This window comes from Phodopus roborovskii, unplaced genomic scaffold, assembly GCF_943737965.1.
Source record: "Phodopus roborovskii unplaced genomic scaffold, PHOROB, whole genome shotgun sequence".
NCBI lineage: Eukaryota > Metazoa > Chordata > Mammalia > Rodentia > Cricetidae > Phodopus > Phodopus roborovskii.
This window is the reverse complement of record NW_026126480.1, coordinates 413,921-428,610: the sequence shown is the minus strand read 5'-3', so window position 1 is coordinate 428,610 and position 14,690 is coordinate 413,921. Positions and strand designations below refer to the sequence as shown.

Here is a 14,690-nt window from a genome sequence, read left to right as displayed (position 1 = left end):
TGGAAGGGGAGGGTGGTTAGAGTGCATGTGAGAGGGCCGAGAGGGTAAAAGGAAAGGAGAGAGAGAGGGAGAGAGAGGGAACTGGAATCTACATGTAAAATAATAAATTAAATAAAAAAAATGCTTTGACTCCAAAATTTATGTTCAAGGACAAGTTACTGGGGAAAAGGATCTCTATTTTTATTTCCACAGAAAATGAAAAGATGTGGATTCCTTCCAGACTAATGTGGTTTGATCAAGCCAGGCTGCCTGAAACAGAGTACCAGATGATCCTACATTTAAAACAGCTGGATAAAACAGCATTACAGATTACAAACAGGATTTCTGCATCTTCTTAGAATCCCCCATCACAGTGCCCCTTACCAGCCAGAAATAGTTTGGAAAAAAGACACCCAAGTTCCCAAATATTGTCTATAAATGTTTGTTTTCATTTAAATGGACATGGTTATATAAAATAAATAAATAAATAAAAAATAATAAAAATAAAAATGGGGTACAGAGCTGAAGAAAGAATTTGCAATAGAGGAAATCAAAAAGGCTGAAAGACACTTAAGAAAATGCTTCACATCCCTAGCTATCAGGGAAATGCAAATCACCATAACTTTGAGATACCATCTTACTCCTGCCAGAATAGTTAAAATCTGAAACACCAATGACGATTTTATGCTGGAGAGGATGTAGAGAAAGGGGAACACACCTCCACTGCTGGTGGGAGTGCAAACTCATACAGCCATTTTGGAGATCAGTATGGCGGTTCCTCAGGAAAATGGGAATTAGTTTACTACAGGACACGGCAATCCCCCTCTTAGGCATATACCCAAATGATCCACATCCATGCAACAAAGACATCTGTTCAACTATGTTCATAGCAGCATTATTTGTAATATCAAGAACCTGGAAGCAACCTAGATGGCCCTCAACTGAAGAATGAATAAAGATGTGGCACATCTATACAATGGAATACTACTCTGCAGAAAACAATAATGGAATCTTGAAATTCCCAGCCAAGTGGATGACACTTGAAGAAACCATCCTGAATGAGGTAACCCAGTCACAAAAAGAGGAACATAGTATGTACTCACTCATATATGGATTTTAGACCTAGAGCAAAGGATCACCAGCCTATAATTCATACCACCAGAGGAACTCGGATACAAGATGTATTCTAAGAGATTCGTATAAGGTCTTTCATAGAAGGGGGAAGGAACAAGTCCCCCAGAGGACATGGGAAGTGGGGGGGCAGTGAATGGAGAGAGAAGTAGGAGAACAAGAAGGGGAGGAGAGGAAAGCATGTGCGACTAGGAAGATTGAGTCAGGGTATGAATAGAAGACAGAAGAGAGAGAGAGAGAGAGAGAGAGAGAGAGAGAGAGAGAGAGAGAGAGAGAATGAACATAAAAGAGGGAGCCATTATTGGTTTGAAGATGAAACAGAACCTAAGAAAGGTCTAGAGACCTACAAGACTGCTGCCAACTAACAATTTGAGCAACCATGGAAAGGCTACCATAAATGCCCTTCCCAAATAGTGAGATCAACGACTAATGTATCCACCATCACGTAGCCCTCATCTAGTACCTGTTGGAAACAGAAGCAAATACCCATACCTAAACACTGAGTCAAACCAGAATCCAGACGCAGAGGGAGAAGACAAGACCAGGTTGCAGAAACACATAGAGACAACTTGCCTGAACAAGGAGGAGCTAACGGGCCCACAGACTGATAGCTGGGAATCCAGCATGGTACTGACTCAGACCCCCTGAGTATGGGTTTCAGTTAGAAGGCCTGAGCAGTCTAAGGGACTTCAGACAGTGGAACCAGCATGTATTCCTGGTGCACAAAAGACTTTGGGAGTACATTCCCCATGGAGGGATACTCCCTTAACTTAGAGGCAGGAGGGAGGGTCTAGTCCCTACTCTAAATGACTTGACAGATTCTTAAATATTTGGAGCTGGTTTCTGAGAGGACTATGGAAGAGCTTGGAATCTGTGGCAAAGGGCACACCCAGAGTCCTATAAGCAGAGAACAAGGCATTCTGGAGGTAATTTGGAAGATCACAGTGCCACAGGAATTGTGTATAATACAAACTATGATAATGAGGTTTTAAAAGGGGTACAAGGTTGTCCAGAAATTATGTGACTAGTAATTCGAGTTAAGTGCTGGCAAAGAATGTACTGTCTTCAACACAACTGAATTAGGGTGAATTCCAAAATAATGGACTGAGTTGTTTGGAGAAGGGAAGGAAGAACCTGGGGTGATGACGGATTTTGATAAATTGCCATCGTTATGAGAATATTCTGGATACTATAACACTAAAGCTATGGGTTGACTTGTCTCTGTTCCTGATTAGATTACAGTAAGAGAGAGCAGAAAGTTATAAAAACTGTGTGATTTGGTGAGGAAAAGTTTGCAAGTGTGTTAAATTGCAGGCAGTATGGACAAAGTGGATCTGGACTAAGTGTCTATAACTCTAAAAGTATCAGGTCCACCAAAGATAAACCAAAGCTTTTGCAATACAAAAATGGTATCCTCGAGGGAGGGTCCCCCTCCTTTGATAATATCAGAATATAATAATGATGACGCCAAACCATAGCACTGGAAATTTGTTTTAAAAACTTTTATATAATAGGAGGATGCCTGAACAAAGAGGGGCATTTAGGTATTGTCATCAAGCTGTGCACCTAGGAAGTGCTTTCTCAGGTTCAGCAGAGTGCTAAGCAAAGACTGCTGTGGTCCAGGTGGTACTTCACATTCCTTCTGCCACAGCCTCAAGTTGGTTCCTGCATTGAGCATTTTTTTTTTTTTTACCATGAAAGACTGAACCCTCCAATAAAGAGGGCTGATCATTCCTCCTGTACATTACTTTCTGTCAGGTATATAATCACAGCACTAAGGGTAGTTACCACCACACCAATGTCTTCCTTTCTCTGTCTAGGATCCTCTCAGAACCTTGAATGTTTAGCAGTATCCATCACTATCTCAGGATCCTCTAGATCCTTTGTCACCTGGGAATCTGCTAGTCTAGTATAGAAGAAAATTTTACATCAAAAAGCCTAATGTAATTCCTGCAAATATATTTCTCTGAAAATATGTTTCTTTTACTTTGATCTGGTTGATTTTAAGACTGATGTAGTTAAATCTTTAACACTCCTTTTCTAGACTATGCTTATGAGTGAGGCACCATTATTAAGTTGTGTGTGTGTGTGTGTGTGTGTGTGTGTGTGTGTGTACATAAGCAAGTGTTTTCCATATTGCACAAGTGGAGGTCAGAAGAAGGACAATAGCCTTGGGTGTCTATCTTTGCCATCCTTTGGTCATTATTGCCTTCATTCATGTTTGACACAAATTCTGTGTGTGTGTGTGTGTGTGTGTGTGTGTGTGTATTTAAAGTTGGCTAACCCACGAGCTTCCCAGAGATTCTCCTCTTTACTTTAATTTCCATAGTAGAATTTTTGCAGTTAGTGATACATCTTACTTTGTGAAGACTTATGTGGGTTTTGGAAATTTGACCTCAGGTCTTCATATAACTTAAGTTCTGTACCATTGAGCAATCTCTCTATCCCCCATTTACTCTTTATAAATATCATTTCTTATAGCTAGAAAGGAGAAGAAAAATATCGCTTACTTCATATGATTAAAAAATAGTGTTTAGCTTAGTGTGTTTGCATAACTATACACACATGGTAATTGTTAGTTATATTTATAATTTTTTTGCAGTTTGGGTCTCATTGTTTTACCCTTTTTGATGCACGTATATTTTATAAACATGTATATATATATGAACTATATGCATTGACAAAACAAAAATTTGCAAAATAATTCTGCTAAATATTAATGCTTTAATTTGATACCTAAATTTAGCGGTGCATGGCTAGATTCCAAGTGAACACCAGTTCATAAAATTTGTGTGCAAAATAGTATGCATGCTATTGTTGAAGAAATATGTAGAATATCATCAGTCTTGAAGATGTTTAAAAAGAAGATAATAAGCAGCATTCCCTAAGTACTTCTATCATGAACTTTTTGGAAGTAGGAGATGTGTGAATGAGGCAGTGATGTTTTGCCTAATTCAGTAAGATCTCCCACTGGTTGGAGCTGAGCCACCATAGACATTTCCTTCTCATCTGGTTTGTGGCTCTGGCTTGGACACATGACAAGAAAACTCTTGAGATGCTGATGCTGCCATCATCAATCTATTAACAGGGCCAAGGGTAACATCAGTGCTGTAGTTTACACAAGAACAATAAATCCATGTCCAGGAAACAGAGTTTAAGCTTAGTACTGAGACAGACAGTACATTTGAAATTTCTTTTGGTACTAATAAAATGTTTTTATTTTCCCACAGTGGACATAGAGAAGATCCCCAAAGTAGAAAATAATAAAAAGCCAATTAGTTTTGCAGATATCTGGGCTAGTCTAAAACCCTTTATGTCTTTAAGTCTCTAGAATATAGGAAATATCCAGTTTTTCAATTTGCCACGAGACCCAGATCTCACTGTCTGCAATTTGGCAGTGAAGTTTGGACAATTTTGACAGCTGTGTTCATGGACAGCTCCAGCTTTCTTCAGGTTGTGGACATGTGCTACACCAAGGTTGCTGGCAGAAGGTGTGGCCACATGGGTTTCAAGTTGCGGGGGTATTCATGAGTTGTTCTCTTGGCAGGGCTAGCTGCAAACTGTGCAGACAGTTCTTTGAACACAGTTGTTAGGCATAAGCTGCTTCTGGAAAAGAACATGGTACCAAAGGACCCTTTGGGCTTTCATTTCTTTATTTATTTTGTTAGTTTTATTTCTGAAGCAGAGTAATGACCTAGCCATGCCATAGTCATTATAAATTCAATTAATTATCCCTATGTTTTCAAAATATAGGTTTTAGCAAAATAAATCCTTATATTAGGAGATAGAGTTCATTTCTTGTAAGTTTTCAATACCTAATGATTTCTCTAAAGACTGGCTTTTAATTATGAACAAGTTTCATAGTTTTCAGTAACCTCTCCATAAAAAATAGAAAATTCAGAGTTAAGGGCAGCTTGTTAACTCAACAAGGGAGAAAGCATTTCTGTTAGAGGATAAACAAAATAAAGTATGATGTGACTCATCATCAGGTAGAGTGAACAGAAGAGCAGGGTCCTCACACTAGTTCTGAGCTAACAGAAATGGAAACTTTCTTGTCTGAGACTAGTGTTGCAATAAGAAGTAACCAAAGACTGGCAATAAACTGACCAATGATCACTGAGAAACCTGTGGGAGGGGTTTTATTTGTCTATAATAAGTTAAGGGTGTTGCCTCTAAGTTTATGTCCCTGAAATGGTTACAAATTCAAAAGTACATAGTGGGTATTAATGTCAGGACTCTTCCTTGGCCACAGGAAAATGAGGCTGTCCCTGTCTGTCTCAGCTCATTTTGGAATAAGAGCCTTAGCCACATCTGTCCTAGAAGCCTGGAGAACCAAAATAGAAGGTGACCATTATTCACTTGTTGTTGTCAACAACGAGAGTTATAACAGTACCTTCCTGGAGAGTCTCCATTTTCATCAAATAGGATCATATCTCCAGAAACTCCAGTAAAATTGGTTTTCATCAGAGAATCCAAAAGTTTCCGCCCATCAATTGGCTTCATGGCATCACAGAGCCCTGCATAGCCTGGGCACAGGGACATCTGCATGTTGTGGAGCCCATAAGCCATAGAATAGATTGCATTGATCACAAATCCCATTTTGGAGTCTTGAACATGATGTGTTCTTAGAGTCAGAGAACCTGTTGAGAAATAAAATAAGAATTAACTTTGAAATGTTACCTAGCTGTCCTCCATAGCTAAACATTTAGAAAGTGCTTGTCTCATTCACAATTGGGGATCGAAGTAGGAAACAGGTGCTAACTTGTTTTTCCTAACTGTTCTAGAATACATGTGGGTTTTGTTTCAAAACCATGAGGAAAGATGTGATTCCCTAACTAGATCAAGCCTTCCCTAATGACTTCGCTCAGAATAGCCTTGTATTTCCATGTTACCCATTTACTTAAATGTCAAATTAATTTCTCTAGTCATCTATTATGTAACTTCCTGGCTCAAACATCCATAACCAATCTATATCTCTACAGCTAGTAAGTCTTTCTGTCATATTTGGTCTCCACTATACTTACTTGATAATTTATCACCCACCTTCTCCATTCTCAAAAGTCTCAAAACTATGAATTTATTAACTCAGTCAAAGCTTATGTTGTCAAATTATACATGAAGTTGTGTTATTGTTGAGCAATTGGGAAACAGTGATGGACTAAATATGGATTTGGAGTCAATGAAACTTGTCCAATAGCAGTCCTACTGCTAATAGCCTAATTTATTTATTCAATGTCACAATGAAAACCTTAAAAGACAATAAAATGAAAACAATTTCTTTTCCTCCTAGATATTCATTATCTCTTTCAGGAAGTATTTGCTGTACTTAAAAGGGCTAAACAATATTCTAGTTTATTGTTTCTTTAAGACTTTATTAGTTTCATTCATAAATTAGCATACATAGATGGTAGTAAACACACATACTTTTTTATACCCTGCTTTTATACTGTACTATGGAGATGATATCCTTTCCCTGTAGGGGATGTATATGGATGTTACCTTATTTATCTGGCTTAAAAATATTCTGCTTTGGTTATAAACTCCCTTAATAATTCTAGATGAGTGCTTTATATTTTTCTGCTGGTGTTACTAAGATCAATTTTATTAATTACATTTTTCCTTTGACAATTTTAAGTACATAAATAATTCATTATTACTGTCATACCCACCCTCTGTTATCACCCTTCTACATCTGCCAACCCTCCCCCTCCCCGCAAACACCATTTATCACATTCATGTTTTTGCTTTCTTAAAAGTAAATGAAGGTTGTTACTTGACCATGCCATACATGTATGTAGTGTATTGTGTTTGCTATTGTTCCATACTTTCTTTTACCCCACATCAATCTTCCTCATCATATAGGACCCTTTTCCACATATATAGTTTCTGTCATTACACTAAATATATTAAATATGAGCAGCCTGCTTGAAATTTTTACTGTAGTTTATATTTAAGGCTATGACATTTTGTTGTTGTTGTTTATAGCTCTGCTGAAAGCCTTTAATTGGCTTTCCCTTTACTTTGGATTTCCCAAGCTTCTACATTGGTCACAGATGCTGTCTTTGTAGCTTATCATAGAACCTGACACAAGATGGCACTGCTAATGGAACATGAGTATGTGAATTAGGACAGATGAATGACAGGGCACCTCTACAAGTGTCACTGTCTACAAGGTCCACTCTTCAGTCTTACTAATATCTCCTATCTTCTCTTTATATTTCTAAATACCTTGTTTTTGTTTGGGTTTGTCTTAGTAGGATTTATACAGTCATAGTTAATTGTTTTGTTATTGGTGCTTTAGATTTAGATGTAATTTCTTCTTTATTAGTTCTTTAATTCATTAATTCATTGACTCAGTCAAAGATGATTAAATTGTTTATTATAAAATCATGTATTAGAGTCCTTATTGCATGTCAGAGTGTTACATGCCGGTGATACAACAAGGAAAAAGATAAAATCCTTGTCCTCAAAAGCAAAAAAAAAAAAAATTCCCAAAACCTCAACATCTGAGCAATAAATACAGTGATAGCTTGTTAGGAGCCAAGAAAATTTAGTTTTATTAAGCTAATTTCACTGGCCTCAGTCCCCATAATAAAAGGATCCGTTTTATTCAGACTTCTTTTCTTACTCCAAACTTCTTTCTTACTCTTAGAGAAAAAACAGGCACTCCTTTAACAATGTTGACTTAGCTCAAGCCAGACCCAGTTTGCCATGAGGTTCTGTACTAACCCAAACTTGTCAGCTACTCACAGCCATTTCTGAAGATGACATAAACGCAAAGACTTTCTTTCTATTCTCTTTAGTCTACACTGGATATTGGTTTACAATCTTTAGTATTTAGGGACAATTTTATCAGTATATAATCGAATCAGAAGACTCCAGAAGGATTTTCAAATATACAAAGCTTCCAATCTGTGATTACAAATTTGATTTTGCCATCCACAGAATGTGGTCTTTAATTCATCTTGGCAGTTTAACTTTGAAGCTTAGGTCTACAACCATACCACCCTGAACATCCTTGATCTCCTCTGATCTTAGAAACTAAGCAGGGTTGGGCCTGGTTAGTACTTAGATGGGAGAACTTTGAAGCTTAGTGTGCATTATACAAAGAAAAATAAGACTACATCAGGATAGCAGAGTCTGAGAAGGTTATTTAGTGTCAGGAACTTGAGAGAGCACCTATCTTTTCCAAAGTCTGCAGAAAGGAAGCCTCCAGGCTGAACTTGCATTTGGATATAGATTTAGATGCCTAAGTGCCAGTGAGTAGAAATATCATATAACTAGGTTTGTACACTTATAAAAATAAAGATACAGCCATACTTTCCTCATTCTCCCCATTTTAACTCTATTAATTTTCATGAAATTTCCTTAGCCATTGCACTTATTTGAGATTGCTACTTTTTTATTTTGGTTCAATAACTCAGTTGACAAATGAGGAAAATAAGGCCAAAGGATAAGGGAGAACTTCTCCAAGACTCTTTGCCTCCTAATTATTTAAATAGTGACATTTTAATTATGATAGGCAAATTATTTAAAATTTCATAATATTATTAGCAGTTAATTCATTACTGGGGAGAAGAAAAAAGCAAAAATATAATTAGAAGATAGCATGTTATTTATTTATGTCTACTCTTATTCTAAATGCTAAAACACTTTCATATTATTCCTAAGACTTTCTGTGTGCCCACCAGCAAGGAGAAAGGAAAAGAATTATGTAAGGGAAGGCAGTAAAGCATGTTCAAGAAGGTAATTGGAAGTTTTGAGGGTGCCATTAGATAATACATTGTAACCTTATAATGAAAGCACTGCACAGAAGCAAGTTCACCCCACTCTCATTTGTTTTTAAAATATATCTAGATATTACTTATGCATAACCAATGAATTTCTCTTACACACAGTGGGTGGAACAGCCATTTATTTCCTGTTGTGACTGAAAGGTAAAACATAATCCAAAGCAAGTTAATTATTTCCCACTGTGTTTCCATGGAAATGTACCTATACTTCCATTACAACATATAACATTCTCTCTCTTTCTGCTATCTCTCTCTCTTTCTGTGTTAAGTTCATGCATGTTTGTGTATATAATATATATACATATATATATTATACACATAATATATATATTATATATATGAGAACAATTACAACAATTACAGGTATCATTCTTCAAGAGCTATTCTCCACATATTATTTTGAGATTATAACACAATTGCAACATTTCTCCCTTCAAATTCTCCCTGTTTGCCTTCAATTTATGGACTCTTTTTTTTGCAAAAAATTATTATTATATGCATATATGTCCATGCATATTCCTAAGTATAACCAGATTACTCCATTAAATATTATTTTTATATATATTTTCAGGACTGAGTTTTGGCATTGGGCAACCAAATGAGTTTTTTACTAGGAAAGACCACTTTTACACCTCTCAACTTTCCTCAGTTGTTTATAGTTCTTTGAATAGGCTTGAGTTTCATGGACTTTTTCCTCATCCATTTTGGCATATCTGTTGGTGTTGTCCTTGTTCAGCTCACATTTTGACAATCAAGTTGGTGAGATTTTATTACCATGGCTTCTGACAAGTTTTCATGTTACCAGAAGTCACCAAACAAACTTCCAAGGGAGGGGAGAGGAACAACAAATAGTTCTTCCCAGCTATGGACCACATCAACAACCAACTGGTAAGGGTGCTGTAGTGGCATACATACGTGTGTGTGTGTGTGTGTGTGTGTGTGTGTGTGTGTGTGTGTATACACATATATATTTTGGTGGTATCCAGCAGTTCTCTAGTTGGACTTAAGGTCAACTCAACGAAAAGGAAACCATACCAGAAATCTATCTAATTATTCAAGGCTAGTGAATTCATGGTTATTGTAGTAGAATCTACAACCCCTTATTGACTAACAGTATAATCCCTAACTACAATCCATTTGCCTTATACCCACAGATAAGTCAGTTTTTCTCCTCATCAAGGTAACTTCCTTTTAGAAAATATGGAGTCCAGTACAAACAACATTTTAGACTTCTGAGGTAGAGTCTCTCATGGCACTAGAGTCAGGTCAACAAGACATGGGGATCTGCCTGTTTCTGCTTCCCCAGCACTAAGATTACAAGTGTACACCACAATTGTTTCTGTTTTGTTTTATATGTATGTGGGTTCTGGGGATTGAAATCAGATCCTCATGTTTGCAAATAAAACACCTTAACAACTGATTCATCTTCCCACCCACAACATGTAATACTTTGTGACATGTATTAGGATAATCCATGGACTTCACTGCCAACCACCAACAGACTATGAGTTTCCTGAAGCCCAAGACAACATTGTTTTTCTTGTATTTTTCACAAGCTCTAACACTGTGGATTAAAGTGGACAACTCACTCAATCCTTTAATATTTGTTGAACATTCATATTTTCTTGTCTGCAAAGCCTCTAATCCTACCATGAGATTTGAGATTAATTCAGAATGGACAATCAATTCTCTGTGAATAAAATATACATTAGCTTTAGTTGTCATTATTTGCCCTGCATATAGTACAATGTTTAGTATTGCCAATATTTTATTAGTGGATCATGGGAGGTAATAGAACATAGAAATACTCAATAGACTTACTGTATGAGATCTAAGGTGCAGTGAGCCAGTCAGAGATGTGATGTTACAATGATGGTATAGATGGAGTAATAAGATTTGTGGCATGAAGAAGTGGTTGTGAGAGCTATGAATTGGGCCACAACTAGGGATACAAAGTATCCCTATGAAAGGCTGTTGCAATGGATGCCATCACATAAATAATTTGTCCTCCCTGATAACATGGCCTATGTCCATGTTATGTGAGGCAGCACAGTAGCTCTAGGAACCTAGCTTTGTACCCACATATATTGATACAGCTCCTAATATTCACTGTGTCTCTGATACATAGTTTTATCTGAAATACAGGAAGGTAACCTCTAAATGTTCATGGTGCAAAGCAAATGATCCCAGCAGCCCTAGAAAGCAGCAGCTCCTTTATGAAGCATCAGAAGTTCAGTAGGGACTCCATACATCTCCATTCAGAATGCCAACTCCTAAGTTTAAGTAATGAGTACCACCAGCAGCTGGTTGATAGTTCTCAAATGAATGTATAATTTCAGACAGCCATAGATTTTTTCTTATAGAATTTCCATATGGAGTTTAGATGGTAATGACATTTAAGAATCAGGGAACAAACATCGTGACAACATTCTTCTCACTTTTCTCTGTCTATCCTTATTGCCACCATTCTTTTTCTATTAATTCCATCTTAACTACATTTTGTCATGTTTTCTGAAGACATATTTTTGTGGAATATTATTTTATTTTAAGGTATGCTACATTTGTTTATGTCAGAAAACATTTATTTTAATGATTTAAAGATGTGTTGCATTCTTTTATGTTGTAGTTATTTAACTCTGTGAAACTGTGTTACTTTGCCTGTCTAAAACACCTGGTGGTTGAATAAAGAATAGAACAGCCAATAGCAAGACAAGAGGAAAAAATAGGCCGGTTTGGCAGGCAGAGAGAATAAATAGGAAGAGAAATCTGTGAAGAACAAGGAAGAAGATAGAATAAGGAGAGGTAGACATCAGGGACCAGGCACTCAGGTATATAGCAAGCCTTGGAGAAAGAGTGAAAGTGAGTTTTACAGAAGAGAAAGGTAAAAAGCAAGAAGCAAACATCAATGGGTTAATTTAAGTTAAGAAAACTTAGCAATGCCTATCCATACGGAACTACTCTGAGTCATGAATCATCATCGCCTGCCTGATCTCTGATCCCCACCACTGGATTTCTGCTGGAGGTGAGTCTGGGATCAGTTCAGGGTGAATCCCCCGCCCACATACACCCTTCCCTGGGAACACCCTGGAGTAGCCCAGAATCTTGCTCCCCCTTTGTCCTGTCCCCAGCGAGCACTCCTGGCGCTCTGATACATAAGCCCTTCTCCTCCTACCCTGTACACTACCTAGCCCACTGTCCCACTGGTCTGGTTGAGCTCTGGAACAGAGGGCAGATCCAACAATCTCTCCACCTTCAGGAAACTTCTTGGAACTGCTCTGAGCACACTAGACCTGCCTATCCACATAGGACACCCTGAGTCCCACCTTGCCTGATCTCTGACCCCCATTGCCCGTCCTCTGCCAGAGCTCCAGGCCCCGGCCAGAGATCTACCTGTCTCTGTGGGACAATCCCGAGTCAACGCCTTCCAGATCTTTGATCCCCCATCACTGGGCTCCTGCCTGAGGAGAGACCTCCTAGAAAGCTTGGATCACCCAGAGCTACAGACATTGAAGTTCTGACCCACCTAAGCCCATCAGGGGAGTAGCAGAGAGAGAAAGAGAGAGAGAGAGAGAGAGAGAGAGAGAGAGAGAGAGAGAGAGAGAGAGAGAGAGAGAGAGACCTTCTGCACCCATTGGAAGAAGCGATGGAAAGACAGCAGTACAAGAACACACCTAACAATAGAAAGGCAAGCATGACACCACTAGAATCTAGGGACTCTACACCAACTAGACCTGAACACCCCAAAGCAGATGAAGCAGAAGAGAACAACTTCGAAAATATCTTCATAAAAATGATAGAGGCCTTCAAAGATGATGTGAGAAAATTCCTTAAAGAAATGGAAGAAAAAAACAAAAAACAAAACAAAAAACTGGAAGAAATGAACACATTTCTTAAAGAAAGTACTGAAAGCCAAGAAAAAACAATTACACAGGTGAAGGAAACAGTTCAAGACCTGAATACTGAAATAGAGACAATAAAGAAAACACAAACTGAAAGAATGCTGGAAATAGAAAACTGGGCAAATGATTGGGAACTACAGACACAAGCATAACCAACAGAATACAAGAGATGGAAGAGATAATCTCAGGTGCTGAAGATAAACTAGAAGAAATAGATTCATTGATCAAAGAAAAAATCTTAAATCCAACAAATCCTGAACACAAAACATCCTAGGAAATGTGGGGCACTGTGAAAAGGCCAAACATAAGAATAATAGGCATAGAAGAAGGCGAAGAAGCCCAGCTCAAAGGTGCTCATAGAAGGGGAAAGGGATAAGATGTCCTGAGCATATTGACAGTGGGGCGGGCAATGAGTGGAGAGGAAGCTAGGAGAAAGAGAAGGGGAGGAGAGGAAAGCATGTGGGACTAGGAAGATTGAGTCAGGGGAGGAATATTTGAGAGGAGAAAGAGAGAGAGGAAGAAGAGAGAGAGAGAGAGAGAGAGAGAGAGAGAGAGAGAGAAAGGAAAGAGCGAGCATAAAAGAGGGAGCCATTATAGGTTTGAAGAAAAAACTGTATCTTGAGAAATGTCCAGAGACCTACAAGAGTGACTCCAACTAACAATTTGAGCAACAGCTGAAAGGCTACCATAAATGCCCTTCCCTGCTAATGAGATCAACGACTAACTTATCCACCATCATAAAGTCCTCATCTAGTAGCTGATGGAAACAGAAGCGGACACCCACAACTAAACACTGAGCCAAACTGGAATCCAGATGCAGAGAGTGAGGATAAGACCAGGCTACAGAAACACATAGAGACAGCTGACCTGAACAAGGAGGAGCTAATGGGCCCCAGACTGATAGTTGGGAAGCCAGCATTGGACAGTCTCAGACCTCCTGAACATGGGTCTCAGAAGGCCTGGGCAGTCTAAGGGACCTCAGAGAGTGAAACCATGATGTATCCCTAGTGCACAAAAGGACTTTGAGAGCACAGTCCCCATGGAGGGTTACTCCCTTAACCTAGAGGCAAGAGAGAAGGCCTAGTCCCTAGTCCAAATGACTAGACAGATTTAGATGACCCCCTCCTAGAAAGCATCACCTTACATGTGGAGTGGGGTGCGGTGGGAAAGAGAGAAAGAAGGAAAGAGTGAGGGAGGGAGAGAAGAAGGAACTGGGATCAATATTTAAAATAAAATAAAAAAGAAAAGAAAACCTGGCAAGAAACAAGCTAAGCTAAGGCCAGGCATTTATAAATAAGAAATATGTCTGTGTGTATTTATTTGGGAGCTGGGTGTTGGTTCTTCCCCAAAGAAGAAAACACTAAGAGCAACAATATATGGCTTCCACAAAAGAATAATTAGCTTCCTACTATAAATTTTTAATTGTAGTCCAGTGGATACTTTATTTTGAAGCCTGGGTTGTGTCTCCCAGGTAGAACTGAACGGTTGTGTTTTCAAGATCACCTCATGTTGAAAAGAACAAGGAAAATTGTGCTTTCCAGAAAAATTGTGAGAACTTGAGAAAGCATCCATGGAAATCACACCCTAATGAGGGGCACCACATAACTGAAAACTCACTAATGCTGTACACAGTACAATTTACATGTAAACATATCACTAGAATAGTCTGAACTAATTGCAAAGTCTGCACTGCCCACATTCAGGAATTTATGTCTCTCTATTCTCCAGGTTTCTAATGATAAGGATGGCAAAAATTGTTTGCATTAAGGTTTTACTTCTTATTAAAAAGAAAAAGCATGATAAATTAGAAATTCAACCCTTTTAATTAACGCTGTAACTGAAATGAAGTAGAAAATTGCAAAAGAATGAATTACTTTGTCATATCCAA

The 14,690-nt window shown here is 38.2% G+C and overlaps 1 protein-coding gene across 2 annotated transcripts in view; it reads right to left on the bottom strand.

Annotated features, from left to right (window-relative positions):
- Nucleotides 1-14,690, bottom strand: part of Grm5 (glutamate metabotropic receptor 5) — a 433,207-nt gene that overhangs the window by 81,634 nt on the left and 336,883 nt on the right. For both annotated transcript variants that reach the window (XM_051192180.1, XM_051192181.1), the window contains exon 4: nt 5,504-5,750. In XM_051192180.1, coding sequence (XP_051048137.1) covers nt 5,504-5,750 — 247 coding nt within the window. The remainder of the gene's footprint in view (nt 1-5,503; nt 5,751-14,690) is intronic.